At 42.5% G+C, this 19,012-nt stretch overlaps 1 protein-coding gene across 2 annotated transcripts in view; it reads right to left on the bottom strand.

Moving 5' to 3' along the window:
• Window positions 1–5,304: 5,304 nt before the first annotated feature.
• The window catches only part of LOC147607443 (uncharacterized), a 31,319-nt gene continuing 17,611 nt past the window's right edge, over window positions 5,305–19,012 (bottom strand). The window contains exons 2-6 of one of the 2 annotated variants that reach the window (XM_086790572.1): window positions 15,009–15,081; window positions 14,408–14,893; window positions 13,954–14,288; window positions 6,901–7,154; window positions 5,305–5,406 (exon numbers count right to left, since the gene is read on the bottom strand). In XM_086790572.1, the coding sequence (XP_086646698.1) occupies window positions 6,924–7,154; window positions 13,954–14,288; window positions 14,408–14,893; window positions 15,009–15,081 (1,125 nt within the window). In that variant the 3' untranslated portion in view covers window positions 5,305–5,406; window positions 6,901–6,923. Of the gene's footprint in view, window positions 5,407–5,454; window positions 5,750–6,900; window positions 7,155–13,953; window positions 14,289–14,407; window positions 14,894–15,008; window positions 15,082–19,012 lie in introns of those variants that run through there. The other variant, XM_086790571.1, reaches the window with a different exon arrangement.

Genomic DNA, 19,012 nt, shown 5'->3' with positions numbered 1-19,012 from the left:
TGAATTTTGTTGTGTGTGTTTTGTGAGATTAAATAGAATACACATTTCCAATATGGATCGTGCCCACGGGCTATCAAAGAGACTTTGTTTTTCCTTTTTGATATTTACATTTTGATGGAATTGCATTGTGCTTTTGCTAAAAATGAATAAAATTAACATACCATGGGAACTCTCTCCTTTTGCATTTTGATGACATTAAACCCCCTCTATTTTGCTAATTGATTAGACTATCATGACGTTTTGTTTTGCAACAAACATGTTGCCGAGTCTCCAAAGAGAGGGGGAGGTAGAAGGAGTAGAAGAGGGCCAAGACCAAGCAAGGCAGATTTGATTTTAGAGTCACAGGAAGATAACATGGAAGGGTCTAAAAATAATGATAGAGTTGATGTGGACATGGAAGAAGATGAGGCTACAAAGAACAACGAAGAAGAGGAGAATTTGAATGAGCAAGAGGCAAGATTGCAAATCGTGCCCTATGTCATACATTCAGAGGTGTTGAAAGAAGATAGAGTCAGGGATAAGAGTAGCATTTCTGTATTCCATAGTGAAGACATTCTTAAGAAGGTCAAAATAGTGAGTTACTTCGAATGTCCCCCAATTCCGCTTTGTCAGATAATTCCATATGTTAAAGTCAGAGGTTTGAGAAATGATATTTCTAATTTGAAGATTGCTTTTGGGAGAGAGGGTTATGTGCTAGAGAAAGGTTTCTTCATTGTTTTAGTGACATGTGACAGAGGTGAAGTTTTAGTTAGTGAGGACATTATAGCAAGCTAGGATCCGATATGGCATGACATGAATAGGGACTTTGAGGAAGAGATAGCAACCTGACCTAATCTTCAGATGCTTGCAGGGCGTATGCTTTATGTATGGGAGGGCAACCATAAAAAAGTGGCATGGATGGAGGCAATACAAGAAAGATTTGCTAACAAAAGAACCAAGCATATCCTAGTGTTAACCACTATTATTGATCCTTCATGAGTTAGCAAGATTATGCTTCTCTCATGCTTACAAAGAATGAACTTGTAAGTCCTTACCTTTTTCTTTGTTGTTTAAACTTGAGAGTCCTTACTTTTTTTATGTTTATTAAAGTATTGATAAAGAACTTATGTTTTGATTGAAGTGTTGATGAAAAACTTTTAAAGTGTTGGTGTTTTTGGATTGATGTAGTATTAACATGCATGCATTGGGAATTCCTTTTTTACATTTAATTGCTTGAATTCTAAAGGTCATGAAAATTCCTCTTTTATCATCAAATAAATTTATCTAAAATTCCTCTTTTCTTTAATAAAAATATCCATTAATTCAATATGCTAAGAATTTCACTTACTATTTGGTCGCCACCTCTTTTTGAGGGATGAATAAGTGAACACAGCCACCTTTTAAAGTGTTGGTGTTTTTGGATTGATGTAGTATTAACATGCATGCATTGGTCGCCACCTCTTTGTGAGGAATGAATTAGTGAACACAGCCACCATTTGTTCGGCAAATCCAAAAGATTATTTGAAAGAGTTTCCCGATGAGGATGTCAAGCTCATTGCAAAAATTCGAAAGAAGTACACCAAGGGAGCTGAGCCTTGGTTTCCCCACTGACATGGAGATACTTAGGTAGATTGGTATATAATGTAAGTTATTTAATGTTTAATAAGACATTTTCACATGTGTAACTTTAGCATTTAGGACGTTTTCATATACAATAAGACAAGGGCATAAGCAACAAGCATCAAGTGTATATAAGTTAGATATTTTGTGTTGATGAGAGCATAATGTGGTTTCCATAGGTTCCGTTCTTCAAAGATTTACATAAGAAGCTTTTGATTTCACCTTCCAATGGGTGGAGGTAGCAAGGAAACAAAAATCCACTACCCAACTTCATCCAAATTCCATCACAACACTCGAGGAAGAGAAAAACAGTTGGCAAATTAGGGCATTGCATGTATGGGTCACTAGGCTTCCCAAGGAGGTGTTCAAGTCAAGAGCTTTACCTTAGCCTTGTCGAAGCATATATCATTGGTCCTTATCTATGAGTTGTAAACGCAATGTCTTGATTTGTTGTGCTAGCTCATCCGTTGCGTCCTCACGAGGTATGGGCCAAACAACGAGCGAGTGGGAACGAGCGAAATAAAGAATGAGCGAATCCTATCAATACAATCCCAAAAAGAAAAGACAATGTCATCTACAATGTTTGTTGGAGCGAGCAATTCATGGAAGTAGCATATAGAGACCTTGGTATATTGGTAGCATGGGAAGTATTTTTTATTTGCGAGGCTAGATCGGAGAGAATCTAGATTGAAAAGAATTGACAAAACTTTGCAATATTGTTGAACATACATTGTTTTGATGCATGTGTAAGCACAAGTAATGGACACACTTTTGCACGAGATCATGTCACTTTGGCACAAAAAAGGTTCAGATTTCATTTAATTAATTAGAGCAACATTCCATTCACAGATGGCACAAGGAGCTACAAACCAACTGCAATAGTGAAAACATAGCTACTAGCTAATCGCTTGTGCTCCATTGGACTTGCACTTATCGTCGACAAAACAAGTTGCGTTTGTGTTGGCGCTCTCGACATCCTTGATCATATCGGGGATCACCTACCATGTGTCTTGCAATTGCCTCAGTATACTCTGGTAGCATACTTCACATAGACAAAAAATAATAAGAAGAAATTTTAGGTGTGGAAGCTTTAATTGGACAATATCTAGCATCAATTGGTCCAACCAAGAACAAAAAGCAAGAAGCAATCGTTCATAGATGGCACAAGGAGCCACAAACCAATTGCGACAGTGAAAACATAGTTACTAGCTAATCGCTTGTGCTCCATTGGTGGACTCGCACTCATCATCGACAAAAACAAGTTGTGTTTGTGTTGGCGCTCTCGACATCCCTGATCATATCAGGGATCACCTACCATGCGACTTGCAATTGCCTCGGTATACTCTGGCAGCATACTTCACATAGACAAAAAATAATAAGAAGAAATTTTAGGCCAAGTCATCATCTATGCAAAAAATAACAAGAAGAAATTTTAGGCCAAGCAAATGAAAATTTCCATCTCCCTTCAAAGCATCTTTCAATCAAGCACCAACCAAAAAATGTTGATATATGAATCAACGGTGGAAAATAAAAAGCATTGAAAGATGCCAAACACAATAAAATAGCACCACTGCACCTAAGACATAGCCAATATTTCCACGACATTCACAAATCCATACCAATAGAGTCATGGAAATCCACCCAAAAATGTCGTAATAGTAAATGAAATAGTTATTAATAGTGCCAGTGAATATGAGGTGAAGGTGCTCACTAGTTGTACGAATTGCTTCCCGCTAGTACATCTACCATATCATCACCAATATGTGAAGTATTGGCCTCCTCACCTCCAGCTCTATTCTTGCTATGAAGAAGAGGCTGCACATAAGACGTGATAACCCTGTCATCCACATCTATTGAAATGCACATGCGACCAGTGTGAAGGCATGCCCTCAGGATTGGGTCTATGCCACAACCTAGCTCCATTGCTATACCATTGTGAGACGGCATAACCGTGCTCCAAATAGCAAGCCATAAATGTATGGCTAATCTCCATGCTCCCACGCCACTCAACACCATCAGGTCTCCTAGCCCTCCCTGTAGAGGTGGCGAATGATGGTATGCAATGGACTCCAATGGCCGCCTCTAAAGGGACTCGAATAGAGACTTACTATTCGACAAGAAGACAGGTGGATCCATCCTTCGTCTGCGGATCATAAACAATGTAGATGTACTATACTGCAAGGACCCAAAACAAGACAAAGAACATATTTAGTAGCTAATGTATGCAAAAGTACAAAGCACAACATAGCAAAGAATCATTAAACACCAAAAGAAGAGTGGACATACATCTATCGTAGATCTCGTAAGCTCTATATAGCCATAGGCAAAGTGATGCATGACATTAAATCGATGCCAAATCTCAAAATCAGATACACGACAATACCACTCAATCCACCCTACGACATGCCCTAAAAGAAAAGCACCTAAATTATAATTTAATTCTTTGAACTACACCAAGGTTTTCTATACAACAAGCAAAAAAGATCAATCATCCCTCTATCGGATGCCATAATGAGAAGCCATCCATAATCAGAAAGCGAAGAGGCTACCACTGATATCCCATATTACATGTGCTCCTCTGTGATCATATCCCATGCAGGTCGAGGCGAAGAACCACAAAGAAATCCACCGAAGGGGAGATAAAATATGATGCCCACCCGATAGGTTTCCCCTTTCTCACACACTCTCTACCTTGAGGCCGATATCTCATGACGTGCTCATGAATCTCTATGTACATGGGATTCTTCTTGTTACCTGATAAATCTACCCCTATGGCAATGTAATTACCAATAATGGCTATACACTTATGCTCCATCCCAACAGGCAATGAATCCATGCTATGCTTAGAAACATAGACAAAAGTGCTTCTTTTCTTAGAAAGCACTTGGCAAGTGTTGTGTTGTCCGCACTTCCTTCCATTGTCCAATTAAAGCTTCCACACCTCCTTTAGACAAGGTGCTTTCGGCTTTGCCTTCTTGGACCAAACATCAACCACCTCTATTGCATATATGGCTATAGCACGGGCATGGAAAGCCTTGATACCTTTAGCCTCAATCAAGTTCCATCATTTGCTTTTCTTGTAAAACCTTTTGAACTTGTAATTTCCTTTACATGGTGCTCCTTGTGAAATGAAAGGTTCTCATCTTCTCAAATGAAGATCACCACACTTGACTTTCCCTATGTGCAATCGTGAGGGACAACGTGAGGTGTAGGCAAGACGCATTATGGTTTGGGCCAATGCCTAGGCATAGCCGCATTTTCTTTGTTCTTTCTTTCTTTCTTTTTTCTTTGTTCTTTTAATTTTTGGTAAGAGGATACCTGATCAAGGACTGACCCAAATGGCCTATGATATCAAAAGAATGCACACCATGGAAAAGGAAGGAAAATAAATTATACAGAACTAGCCTGACAAGATATATATGTAATGCTATATGATGATGACAGCATGTCCACACACACACACACACACACACACATATATATATATATATATAGAGAGAGAGAGAGAGAGAGAGAGAAATTTGAATAGTGTTTGAATCAAAAAGGCCAGATATGACCTAAGGGACTAATTACCAAACCTAGACCACATGCCATCTTGTTACAAGCATTTATGTTTTACAAAAGTGGAAGGCTTCCAATTCAACCTTGATAGATTCTTACTCATCCATACATCAATTACTAAAGAGTAAGATTTTGTTGGATGTCTTCAATGAGAACCACCTTTCCTATTGCTCTTATCATCTTTAACTTGTCTCCCTTTATGTGTGAGCTCTTCAGTTATCCATAGATTTCAGTCTTTTCAAACATCTACAATGCTTCAAAGTTGTTAGGTCAACATGTGGCAAACTCAAGATAATGGCTAAACATGGTTGAAAGTGCAAGTAATGAAAACCACAAAATGTAAAAGCCACAGCTTGTGTCTCTTTTGAGTTATTAGTCAGCTGCCTCATTGAATTTGCCATTTTTATCTTAGTCAAACCTTTCTCATTGTAAGGCAATCTTTAAACTCATATAGGTGTTATTTGAGTGTTGGACAATCTCTTCTTGTTGATATGTAATCAATTTGGCACTTTCTGAGTGAGTGCTCATACAAAAGAGACTCGCCTCATCTCTTGCTCTCTGATGCCCAAAGAACACTCCCTTGCGTGCCCTAACATCGAACCACCAAAATAAAAATAGAGAAATTACCTTACAAAATTCACTAAAATAGTCTTAAAATTGATATGTAACTGAAAATAGTATAAAAAATGATATGTAACTGCCATTGCTTTTGTTCAGGCATCTGCTCAAGCTTGGCATTGCTTGGAATGGGCTAATTCAAGTGCCCAAATGCCTAAGCTTCGGCGCAACAACTCTTATGGGTGGTGTCTAGTTGGTTGAGAGCAACCAATGAGAGCTGGAGTGTCTGCTCAAGCTTAGCATTGCTTGGGATGGGCTAGCTCAAGCGCCCAAATGCCTAATACGCTTGGACGCAACTCTTATGGGTGGTGTCTAGTTAGTTGAGAGCAACAAATGAGGGGTGGCAATATAAGAAGGCATAATAGTAGCTCAATAAGCAAATAGGAAGAAGGACTTTTCTTGAAGGAGCATATATTTATATATGTGTGCACGCATACACACACAAACAATGTGTGTGTGTGTGTGTAGATATATATACATACCTACATATACATCAAACACACACACACACACATATGTATATACATATACATATACATGTGTACATATATATATATATATACATATATATATATACATATGTATATATATATACATATATACATGTATATATGTATATACATGTATACATGTATATACATGTATATACATATATAAATATGTATATATACATATGTATATATATATATATATGTACACATGTATATGTATATGTATATACATATATGTGTGTGTGTGTGTGTGTGTGTGTGTGTGTGTGTGTGCGCGCGCGCGAGCCCCACACACACACACGCGTCTGTACGTATATGGGGTACTTTACTGCTTTGAGCACATGTAAAGTAATTATTATAGAGCAATTCATGGTTAAAAGCCAAGTTATAAACCACTATATGATAAATTTACCAAACCTATGCACAAGACCCTTCAAGCTTTATCTCCATGATAAAAGTTGTACTACCTTTGCCTCTAGAATGGTGAAAGTAATGTAAACTTCCAAATCCACAAAAAAAAAATGAAAATTGTGAAAGTATTGTAAACTTCTAAAGAAAGCTCTGTATAGAATCTAAGAGCACAACAGACGGCATATAAAAAAAGAAAATCAGAACAGTTAACCGACACTACCTTCTAAGTGTTCACTGGATGAATCACAACAAAACTCTTGATTGCCAATCTTGAGATTCGGAAGAGAAAACGTTTGTAAGAAAGGCTGTCAAAGACCAGAGACACAGCATGCCTAGGAGTTGGAGTACCACGACAAGCGTCCGCAGTGACCCGTTTACTGCCAGAGTCTCAGCTGTGGCTTCTGCTCCTCGCAAAGAATATAGAAGTCCTGCAACTAGCTGTGTTGCTCGATTCAGTTGATGCAGCCTATAAACCTGTGAAAGTGGCCGCAAAAGGATGATGAGTGATACGGTACAAATTTCCAAATATTAGACCACAAGAAGCAGATTGAAACTGAGATTTTATTGACTCTCTCTCTCTCTCTCTCTCTCTCTCTCTCTCAAACCCATGCGAGTCACATCACATCGGGCACGCACACTCCAAAGAGCTAGACGCCCTCATCCCGTAGGATCAACCACCCCCAGCTCATCAGCCCCGGATTCAGGAGATCCTGGCCCGCCATCGAGCAGCCTCATCCTCACAGAGGACTATCAACATCTGTAGCCTTCTTACCCATGATGGACATCCTCGATGGGCCCTTGCCCGGCATACAGGGTGATAGAATGTTTTTATTCAGTCTCCCATATCCCATCACTTATTGTACCCTATACATGGCATAGTAGGATCTAGATTTTTCATCTTATATAATCTCAGTCTGAGATCTTAGCTTTCAGTTTTCAGTTTTAGTTTACTGATGCTTTTTCCTATTTCATCCATGACAAGATTTCACAGACACTGTACACATCATTTTGGTCTCATAGACCCTTTGGGTCTTTTGAAGACGCTAATATAACGCGCTCTCTCTCTCTCACGCATGATTCGCAGCAAACCATCTGTACCACATGATATTGTCAGAGCAGAGTTTGCTGCACCACCCATGCTAGTAGAGGATCTCTTCCAGGTGGTCTGCTTCATTCATCGAGTGCGAGCCATGGCTCCGGACAGATTGTCACGTAGAGCTTTTGAGGCATCCACACAGTTAGCTGAGGCTGGTGACACAAGATCATGGTACGCATAGATGATACAGCTATTGACCCAATGTGGGTGGGACATAGATCACTTACTGTCATGTGCACAGTGTGTATCTACCGTGTCACACACACAAGACTAGCTTCGAGGTTTGGGGAAGCTTGGAGCTAGGCAAGCTGATTGGCGAGCTGAGTTAGGGATAGACTAACGGGAGGGCACCCTAGTATGGACGGGCGGGCGCCCAAGTGTGGACGCCCGATGACCAGCCAAGAGCCTATAAAAGGGTGGCCAAGGTTAGTCATTAGTACATAGAGTCTCATGTGTCCTTGTGAGAGCTCTATGGTCAGGAGCCTGGATCTAGTGCAGACGTGCACCTGCTTTACGCAGCCGAGGCCGGTAACAGTCTCGAGGCCCGCGAGGGTAGCTTCATGGCGGTATGGGACGTCACGAGGTAGAGATTGGTCGGTACGTCCATCTAGTTAGCTCAGCTCGTGGCTCGGTGGGGACAGCCAAGACTTGTGGGCTTGCCCACAGCTGTCAAGGTTGGGAGGTGAGTCAGGCCTACACCCCCTTCACGTTTGTTTGGTTTGTTTGCAGGTTTCGAGTCTTGTACCAGGAGCGTTCTACGAGGTGAACCTGCGAGGATTTAACTATTTTAAGACAGAATCGACTGTATGCTAAATTAAGTAAATGTGAGTTTTTCATGACAAACATCATTTACTTGGGACACAAGATCACTAGAGATGGATTGAGCATTGACTATGACCGAGTTCAGAAGGTCCTGGCCTGGCCTATACCGCAGACAGTGAAACAACTTCGTTCTTTTCTCGGTTTTGTTGTTTTTCTTCGGAAATCTGTGCGGGAGTACTCTCAGCTCACACTGCCGATGATCGACTTGTTGAAAGGTCGTGGACGTAAGTCGAATCAGCCTATCACTTGGAATAACGATCTAGATATGGCCTTCAGACTTTTGAAAGATAAAGTCAAAGAAGCACCTATCTTAGCATTACCCGATCCTAGTAGGCCTTATGTTCTTGAAACTGATGCCAGTGACTGCAATCAGGGCTGCTCTATTTCAAGATGGTAGACTTGTTGCTTTTTAAAGTAAAAAGCTGGACGACACTCAATTTCGTTGGCCAAGCCTTGAGAAGGAGCTTTATGCTGTGATTCACGCTCTCAAGGTTTGGAGACATTATTTATATGGCTCCAAGTTTGTGGTATTGATTGTTCATCAGTCAACCAAGTATGTGTGTGATGCCAATGATTTGAGAGGAAGGAAAGCTCGATGGGCTGAATTAATGCAAGATTTTGATTTTGAGATTCGTTATAGAAAAGGGTCCATGAATAGTGTCGCAGATGCGCTTAGTCAAATTAGAGAGGTGAATACTTTGTAGTTCACCGAGATTTCTACTGACTTATTTCAGTCATTGAGAGGGTTTTGCAAGATTGATAGTTATTTTGGTCCATTTTGGCAAAAGATCCAGGACAGGAGCTCATTGATTGACCAAGACTCAATGACTGAACAGCCTACCATTCGGGCTACAGGAGGTCAGTGGATGATTCGGAATCGTTTACTATTCCGTAATGACAAAATTTGTGTACCACAGACCCCGGACATTAGGTCCAATATTCGTAACAAGTGTCATGACGTTCCTTCTACTAGACATCCTGGGGTACACAGGACATTATCGTTAATGAAACACACTTTTTATTTGCCAAAGATGAAAGGGTATGTAGAAGATTATGTTCTCAAGTGTCAAGTTTGTCAAGCAAATAAAGCTGAACGCTTTAGACAGGCTAGGTTGTTGCATCCTTTGCAAATCCCAGGTAATAAATGGAAAAGTATTTCCATGGATTTTATTACCGGATTGCCAAGAACACATCAAGGCCAGCATTCTATTTGGGTTGTGGTAGATCGCTTGACAAAAATGGCTAGATTTTTACCGACCCGAAAGACCATTACAACTACGCAATTAGCACGGCAGTTTATCGAGCAATTGTTTAGACTGTACGGGTTACCGCAGGACATAGTCAGTGATAGGGACTCTAAGTTTACTAGTGATTTTTGGAGACTTATTTTTGAGAAGTTAAAAACAACTTTGAATTTGAGTTCCTCATATCATCCTCAATCTGATGGCTAGACTGAAAGAGTGAATCAAATTTTGGAGGATATGCTTCGAGCATATGTATCCAAAAGACAGTTCATGGGAGGATTATCTTCCTATGTTAGAATTTGCATATAACAGTACTAAGCATACGAGTACATGTTTTAGTCTTTTCATGCTTATGTATGGTTTTCAACCTAGATCACCTGTTACAGTGGGATTCTCGCATGATGCAGCACGTAATTTTTTGCAAGATATGCAAGAAATGTTACAAGTTGCGAAGGAATCTATTAGAAGTACTCAAGACCGAGACAGATTTTATTCTAATAGACTTCGTCTCTGAAGGAACGATGGTGTATTTGCGAGTTCCAAAAGATTCCGAGACTTTACGGACAGGTCGATCTCCGAAATTATCCCCTGGATATTGTGGACCATTTCATATTACACGACGGATTGGTTCAGTCGCATATGAATTGGATTTGCCTTCTCACGTGAAAGTTCATCCTGTATTTCATGTCAGTAGACTTAAGAAAGTACTAAGTGGAATAGACTAGTTAGTTACTCCTCAAGAAATCATAGATGTTGAGGACATAACATTTGTTCCACACGAACCTGAAAAGATTCTTGGATTTCGTGAAAGAAGATTACGTAATACGTTTATCACGAAATACAAAATCAAGTGGAAGGATCGTGTTGAGGAGGACGCTACATGGGAGACATTGACTACTCTTCAGAGAGATTACCCTGGCTTTTTAGTGAGCTCAGGAGTGAGCTCTTAGAGAAAGGGAAGTATGTCATGTGCACAGTGTGTATCTACCGTGTGCTACACGCACACAAGACTAGCTTCGAGGTTTGGGGAAGCTTAGCTAGGCAGGCTGATTGGCGAGCTGAGTTAGGGATAGACTAACAGGCGGACACCCTAGTATGGACGGGCGGGCACCCAAGTGTGGACGCTCGATGACCAGCCAAGAGTCTATAAAAGGGTGGCCAAGGTTAGTCATTAGTACATGGAGTCTCGCGTGTCCTTGTGAGAGCTCTATGGTCAGGAGCCTCGATCTAGTGCAGACGTGCACCTGCTTTACACAGCCGAGGTCGGCAGCAATCTCGAGGCCCATGAGGGTACTTCGTGGCGGTATGGGACGTCACGAGGTAGAGATTGGTCGGTACGTCCATCTAGTTAGCTCAGCTCGTGGCTCGGTGGGGACAGCCAAGACTTGTGGGCTTGCCCACGGCTGTCAAGGTTGGGAGGTGAGTCAAGCCTGCACCCCCTTCACATTTGTTTGGTTTGTTTGCAGGTTTCGAGTCTTGTACCAGGAGCATTCTACAAGGTGATCGTGCGGGGATTTGACACTTACCACCTCTTCAGTATGATCTTAATGCTCCACATGCAGCTCTCACACAGTGAGAGGAACAGAGTTATGCGATAGGACTTATTGCAGCGCTATATGAGGCGGACATGGATCACAACCCACCAGCCCCTACCTACGAAGTAGCTATACTACAGAGATTGTTTTTATGAGCATCTCAGAGGATGGATTTATTCAGCGACCCGAATATATGGATGTGTACATGCCTCAGTGCTCGAGTGGCAATTGGCCAGTTCAGAGTGTCATCACACCAGCTTGAGATTGAGGCAGGTAGGGCAGCACGGATCCCCAGAGCAGAGAGGATATGCAGACTGTGCCACGAGGAGGTTGAGAGTGAGGAGCATTATATATGCAGATGAGCATACAGTGACATTAGAGAGAGAGATACACCACCATCTTCAGTGGACATCCCTCACTCCGCCAGATCATGGAATCCGTAGACCAACGCAGATTTGGCCAGTTCTTGCTAGAGACACAGCGCCACAGAGAGGCACTGCTACGGACTCATACCACAGGGAGAGGTGGGCGACAACTCTAGCTCACTGATTTCTTCCAGAGATCTATCCCAGTGCCTACCCTGACACAAGAGGGGGTTACATTTCAGCGCGCTGCGGACCTCCGAGCCAGACGGAGACCGAGAGCACCAAGCTATCAGACTCCCAGACTACATCGGAGGGAGATTACAGAGATATGGACTCGACATCAGCACCATATCTAGGAGCGGCTAGCTCACTTACACTCACACCCGGAGATCATGCTCCAAGGGATTTTTGCCTCGCCATCGCCTATGTATCGCATATTACACCCCCATTATGGTACTGGCAGATCTGCATTGCATTCTTGTATACCCTACGCATATAGGTTGCATACTGAGCCTTTAGCAGTAGTGCACCATCCATCACACCCCCCCCACTAGCTCAGTACTTTCATAGTTTATTTCATGTTTATTTTGTCCTTTTTTTTATGGACAGCCACAGGACATTGACAATTGTACATTGATTTGTCTCATAGGTCGAGTTCGGCCTCTAGTAGACGTTAATACAGCTCTCTCTCTCTCTCTCTCTTTCCGACCACGAGAGGATGCCGCACCAGAGCCATGGATGACATACCCACAGCCTCATCGAGGCACACATTCTCGAGTGCCTGACCTCCTGCCAGACCCCACTTTCGAGTCACTCTAGATTGGGCCACGGCACTACAACGAGCCCAATGTCCAAGACTCCTTGGACCTCGCCAGCCACACAGACATCAGCCCCAGCTTGAGGAGATCTTAGAGAGGCACAGAGCCACCTTCCCACGCCTAGCAGATCTGAAAAGCCTTCTAGCTCAAAAGATAAGGCTGCAAGCCACAAAAGCATTGTACTTTCGTGAGTGACATCACTTCTATCACATCCATCTAACCACATCAAAGAGACATGTGTATTGCTACTTTGTGGATTTCCGCAAAGCCTTTGACTCTATCCCTTGATCCCGCTTGATAGGACACTTGCAGGAGCTCCAGTTCTCACATGAGATGATAATGGGGTGTGATGACACTATATGAGGCAGTACTCAGCCGAGTACGTGCACCCGGTGGGACCTCGGGAGATATATGTAGCACTACTGGGGTTAAGCAGGGCTGTCCACTCTCACCTACACTCTTTGGCCTATACATTGATGAGATCGCAGTATTTGTGGATAGTTTTGGAGGTAGAGGTTCACCATTGGCTCAGACAGCAGTGCCCATATTGCTATATGCTGACGGCATTGTCTTGAACTCAGATTCAGCTGAGGGTTTACAGAGCAGAGGGATTAATGGAGATGTAAAACAAAGGTACCGTTCAAAGGAAACTGAGACAGGTACAAGTTCTGAGAGCTTCACAGGTACATGAAATGTTCACCCAACAAGCACAGTTGCCATGTACAATACAAGCATTGGCACAAAGGAAGGGTGGCTCATCTTGCATATGTTGGTTATGGCATATCATGGTACACTTTCAGAACACAAGGTGCATAAGGTGATTGAGGAAGGTGTTCTATGAAACAAGCCCCATGATAGCTTTCTGTTAAGGTTTCATGAACCTCTGCCTGAATCGACAGTAGACATGATATGTATCATAAATCTCACTACGTAGATAAGTGAAGGTGGTGTTCTAGGAAACAGACTCCATGGGTAAGGTTACACCTCACCTCCACTATCTATTCAAGCTAGTCCACGTCATTTGGGTGACTAGGGATTGCATTTCCAGTGTATGGCAGAGCCACAGGATTGGGTAGGACAAAGAAGGCAAAGATGAAGACAGAAAGCAAGCATGATTTGGTTAAAATGCCCCTAACCAATTGGTCTGCTCACATTAACAAGATGCACGACCTGGCAACTGACCAACCAGTAAGTGATCTATATTGAAGTTACCATCAGCTGTTGAGAGCTGATTGCAGTAGAAAGCACAACGGGAAAAGCCAAAGCTTTGTTTAGCAAGCATCCAAAGTATCTTTGTAAGGAACTACAGGTGAGTTGTGTTACAGCACATTTGTATCATAAATTTTCATAGAAGACATTCGTCTAGATAAACCATAAGAAAAGAGTTGGATACCTGAAAAACTATAGGGATTAATGGCCACACAGATGACTTCCTCTCTTGAACAACTTGCTCAAAGCCGTACTGGACAGCAAGTCCAGCAATATATGGGAAAAGTGCTGCTGCAGCTGCTGGCCCAGTCCACGGCCACACAATTGCAAATGCTCCAATCGGCAGCAAGACTGCAAGAACCATGGTGGCATACGAAGAAAGCTTGTAACCCAAGCTCACTCGGCTACCAGAATTCCATGCAACCACTCCTGTTGACTGTTGAACTTTGTGTGCAACCAAAAGAAAGACCGATACACCAACATAGAAAAGGGTCTCCGTGAAGAACAGAATGATAAAATCTGTGTCACCAAAGGGATTTAAATGTCAGAAACCTGTCCGTCTTCTGATAACACCATAAAAACATAACCTAAAAGATCCCAAGCAAATGCTATACCATTTATTTGAGACCATTCCATACCTGTTACCAAAGAGTCTTCAAGTACCGCCTCAAAAAGCTTTCTTAAGAGGAAGGGAGGTAGTACCACAGAACATACCAATGCAGCCGGACCAAGAATCCACAGTAGAGAGACCCATGCGTTGCTATTGGCTTGAATCTCTTGACTAACTTTTGGTTGGCCCGACCCATGCTGCCCACCAGAATAAAAAGATACAATGCCACTTCTACCCTGATTTCTCCCACTGTTATTTGATTTCACATCGGCATGAAGTTCATCTACTGTATGAATTTCTTTCATGGCACTTTCTGATGGGCTTTCTGATTCAGATGAGACATGTCTCTCTTGAGATTGCAGGTCAAAAGCAGCATCAGTATAACCTGAACCGTCTAGTAAAGCATGGCATGATGATCTTCTTCCCCTGCATGACTTAAACATAAGCGCATCTTGCCCAACAAGATAAGGAATACTGCTCTCGGTCAGGGGGTACCAGTCCATCCCTTGTTTGTCTGGAACATCAGCCAAGGCCATTAAGTTCAATGTAGAAGAGCTACTAGCCTGACAGAAGGCTTGATCTTGTATATGAAATGAAGCAACTAACAGACATTAGATGGAAAAATTCACCTGAATTTGAGCAAGGGTGAAACCTTGTTTTTCTCGAGACGTGCTTAACAAGGCTTACACCCACCCTTCTAGACTGCCAGCACAAAACCACCAAAAGCAGTTACTTAAACAGACTGAAAACAAGGACACGATGGAGTTACCATACATAATGGACATTGAGTTGCTGAGAAAAGGTGTCAGCAGACCCTTGCTGGAGCTATGCTGCCCAGTAGGCTTGAGTTTGAGCTCTGACACCCTTTTTGGGCATGTGTGTGTGTGTGTGTAAGTGTCAACAATGAAAGAAAGTTCTTAACTGCACACAGGAATGTAGTAACATGTAGTGTGGTATAGCTGTACCAGGACACATGAGTATGGAAGGGTCATTGATGAAGCTGGAGCCAAGGAACCATTGGCCACATGCACAAGCAAATGTTCAACTCCGTCACCCAATGCTAGATTAGTAAAAACTGAAGATACCGCACAGTAAGACTATAGGCACCACCTTGATTCATCAAATCGTTACACCAATTTACCACCTACTGCTGGAAAGTGCAGTACCCAATGTTTCACTGTAATGTACCTCAGGCTAGGGGTTAGATTGTTAAGTTGGCTGACCTGTGGGTTAGGGGACCCAAAAGATTAGTAAAAGCAAGCTCATTATAAGGGCTAAGACTTATAAAGTGACTTATAAATTAATAATCCCATAAGTATAGCTTTTATATATAAATGAAGGTTATGTGATGAATGGGTTGTTCTTTGGGTGGAAATATGTATGGAGGTCTGGGAAGTATCTCCTTGGCTCTGGCTCTCAGAGTGAACATGACCTCGCTTTGAGAACGAAGCTCCAGTAAATACATGCCCAAACATCTCCAATCGTCATGCTGCATGACCCAACAGAGGGAGCCAAATCCATCCCAAAAAAGAAAAGAAATCCCCCTTGAATCTCATAGTAGAGTGGGCATCTGAAAAGGACGTGCTTCTCATCCTCCACCTCCCTAGTGATGCATACTCTTCTTGTGGGGTGCCCTTGGCTCTGCCAAACTCAATCCTAAGATGGCATAGTAGCACTGAAACACGTTTCGATAGGGTCAGAAATGTTTCAACTGAAAAATGTTTCTGGCTTAAATGTTTCAGCCAACACCTCGTTTCTTCATACAGAGGTGGATTAGCTTTTTTGAGACATGTGCTAAACTAATTCATAAAGTCACTTATATAGGCCTCCTACAAGCTAGGAGCCAAATATAATCTTGGACTCGAGGCCTACTCCGTGCTAACATCCGATAGGTGTGTACTGGTTGTATGGGACACTAGGGACTACACACATGGAGCCATGTCTCGGATGCTACTATCCCCCCTGCGCTCGAGGATGAGCCTGAATGGCTCTATGGTTGGGCAGTGAGCTAAATGCCCAAGTCTATGGGTGGTTTCCTTTTTGTTTATACTTAATCACAAGGTCTATGTTACTCGCGGAAGCTCTGGGAGTCTTCTTTCAGCCGTAAACACCATCTGGAAACATGCTAATGAAAAACGCAAGTAGATGCCAAAGAAGAGAGAGAGAGCGAGAGATAGCTGAGTATTCAGTATATTCATAATGTACAAAAAGGTGCAAGTCTTGGCAGCCCTAGGCATGCCTAAAAAGGTACCTAATCTAATCCTAGGTCTAAGACCCAGTCTTGTCAAATCCCCAAGGATCTCCTCGTAGAGCAATCCTGAAACACGACTCAAAACCTGCAAAACAAAGCCAAACAACGTGAAGGGGGTGCAAGCCTAACTCACCACCTAACCATGACAACCGTGGGCAAAACCCACAAGTCTTGGCTGTCCCCACTGAGCCACGAGCTGAGCTAACTAGCAAGATGCACCAACCAATCTCTATCCCGTGACGTCTCATACCGCCACGGAGCTACCCTCGCCAGCCTCAAGACTGCTGCCGGCCTCGGTTGCATGAAGTAGGTGCACGTCTGCACTAGATCCAGGCTCCTAATCATAGAGCTCTCGCAAAGACTTGCGAGACTCTATGAACAACTGACTAACCTTGGCCACCCTTTTATAGGCTCTTAGCCGGTCACTGGACGTCCACACTCGGACACCCGCCCGTCCATACTTGGGTGCCCGCCCGTCAGTCTATCCCTAGCCAAGCTCGCCAATCGGCCTGCCTAGCTTTAAGCTTCCCCAAGCCTCGAAGCTAGTCTTGTGTGCATGTTGCACATAGTAGATACACTCTGTGCACATGACATACTCCCCTTCCTCTAAGAGCTCACTCCTGAGCTCAATAAAAACCCAGGGTAGTCCCTCTGAAGGGTAGTCAATGTCTCCCATGTAGCGTCCTCCTCAACACAATCCTTCCACTTGATCTTGTATTCCATGAGTAGTGTATGCCACAATCGTCTTTCACGAAATCCAAGAATCTTTTCCGGCTCGTGTGGCACAAATGTCATATCCTCGACATCTATGATTTCTTGAGGAGTAACTAACTGGTCTGCTCCACCCAGTACTTCCTTAAGTCTACTGACATGAAATACGGGATGAACTTTCACATGAGAAGGCAAGTCCAATTCGTATGCAGCTGAACCAACCTAGCGTGTAACTCGAAATGGTCCGCAATATCTAGGGAATAATTTCAAAGATTGACCTTTCCGTAAAGTCTCAGAATCTTTCAGAACTCACAAATACACCATCGTTCCTTCAACGAACCCTCTAGGTGAACGATGTCTATTGGAATAAAATCTCTCTGTGTCTTGAGCACTTCTAATAGATTCCTTCACAACTTGCAACATTTCTTGCATATCTTGCAAAAAAGTACGCGTTGCATCATGCTGAAGTCTTGAAAATCCCACAGTAACAAGTGATCTAAGTTGAAATCCGTACATAGGCACAAGAGGACTAAAACCTGTACTCGTATGCTTAGTACTATTATATGCAAATTCTAACATAGAAAGATAATCCTCCCATGAACCTTGTCTTTTGGAGACATATGTACGAAGCATGTCCTCCAAAGTCTAATTCACCCTTTCAGTCTGGCCATCAGATTGAGGATGATCTGAGAAACTCAAATTCAAAGTTGTTTCCAACTTCTCAAAAACAAGCCTCCAAAAGTTACTTGTAAACTTAGTTCCTATCATTGACTATGTCCTGCGGTAAACCGTACGGTCTAAACAATTGCTCGATAAACTGCCTTGCTAATTGCGTAGTTGTAACAGTCTTCCGTGTAGGTAAAAATCTAGCCATCTTTGTCAAGCAGTGCACCACAACCCAAATAGAATCATGGCCTTGACGTATTCTTGGCAATCCGGTAATAAAATCCATGGAAATACTTTCCCACTTATTACCTGGGATTTGCAAAGGATGCAACATCTCAGCCTGTCTAAAACGTTCAGCTTTATTTGCTCGACAAATCTGACACTTGAGGACATAATCTTCTACATACCCTTTCATCTTTGGCCAATAGAAAGTGTCTCACTAAAGCTAATGTCATGCGTACCCCGGGATGTCCAGCAAAAGGAACGTCGTGACACTCCTTAAGAATCTTGGACCTAATGTCCGAGACCTGTGGTACACAAATTTTGTCATTACGGAACAGTAAACCATTCCGAATCATCCACTGGCCTCCCACAGCTTGAATGGTAGACTGCTCAGTCACGGAGTCTTGGTCAATCAATGAGCTCCCGTCTTGGATTCTCTGCCAATATGGACCAAAATAACTATCAATCCTACAAAGCCCTCTCAATGGACTGAAATAAGTCAGTGGAAATCTCGATGAACGACAAAGTATTCACCTCTCTGATCCGACTAAGCGCATCTGCTACACTATTCATGGACCCCTTTTGATAGCGTATTTCAAAATCCAAATCTTACATTAACTCTGCCCGTCTAGCTTTTCGTCCTCTCAAATCATCCGCATCACACACATACTTGATTGACTGATCATATTGACTGATGATCAGTCAATACCACAAACTTGGAGCCATATAAATAATGCCTCCAAACCTTGAGAGCGTAAATAACAGCATAAAGCTCCTTCTCAA

Source organism: Cibotium barometz, chromosome 55 (genome assembly GCF_041138505.1).
Source record: "Cibotium barometz isolate CiBa-2024 chromosome 55, ASM4113850v1, whole genome shotgun sequence".
Lineage (NCBI taxonomy): Eukaryota > Viridiplantae > Streptophyta > Polypodiopsida > Cyatheales > Cibotiaceae > Cibotium > Cibotium barometz.
Note: the sequence above shows the minus strand (reverse complement) of the source record. Positions and strands in the feature narration are given on the sequence as shown.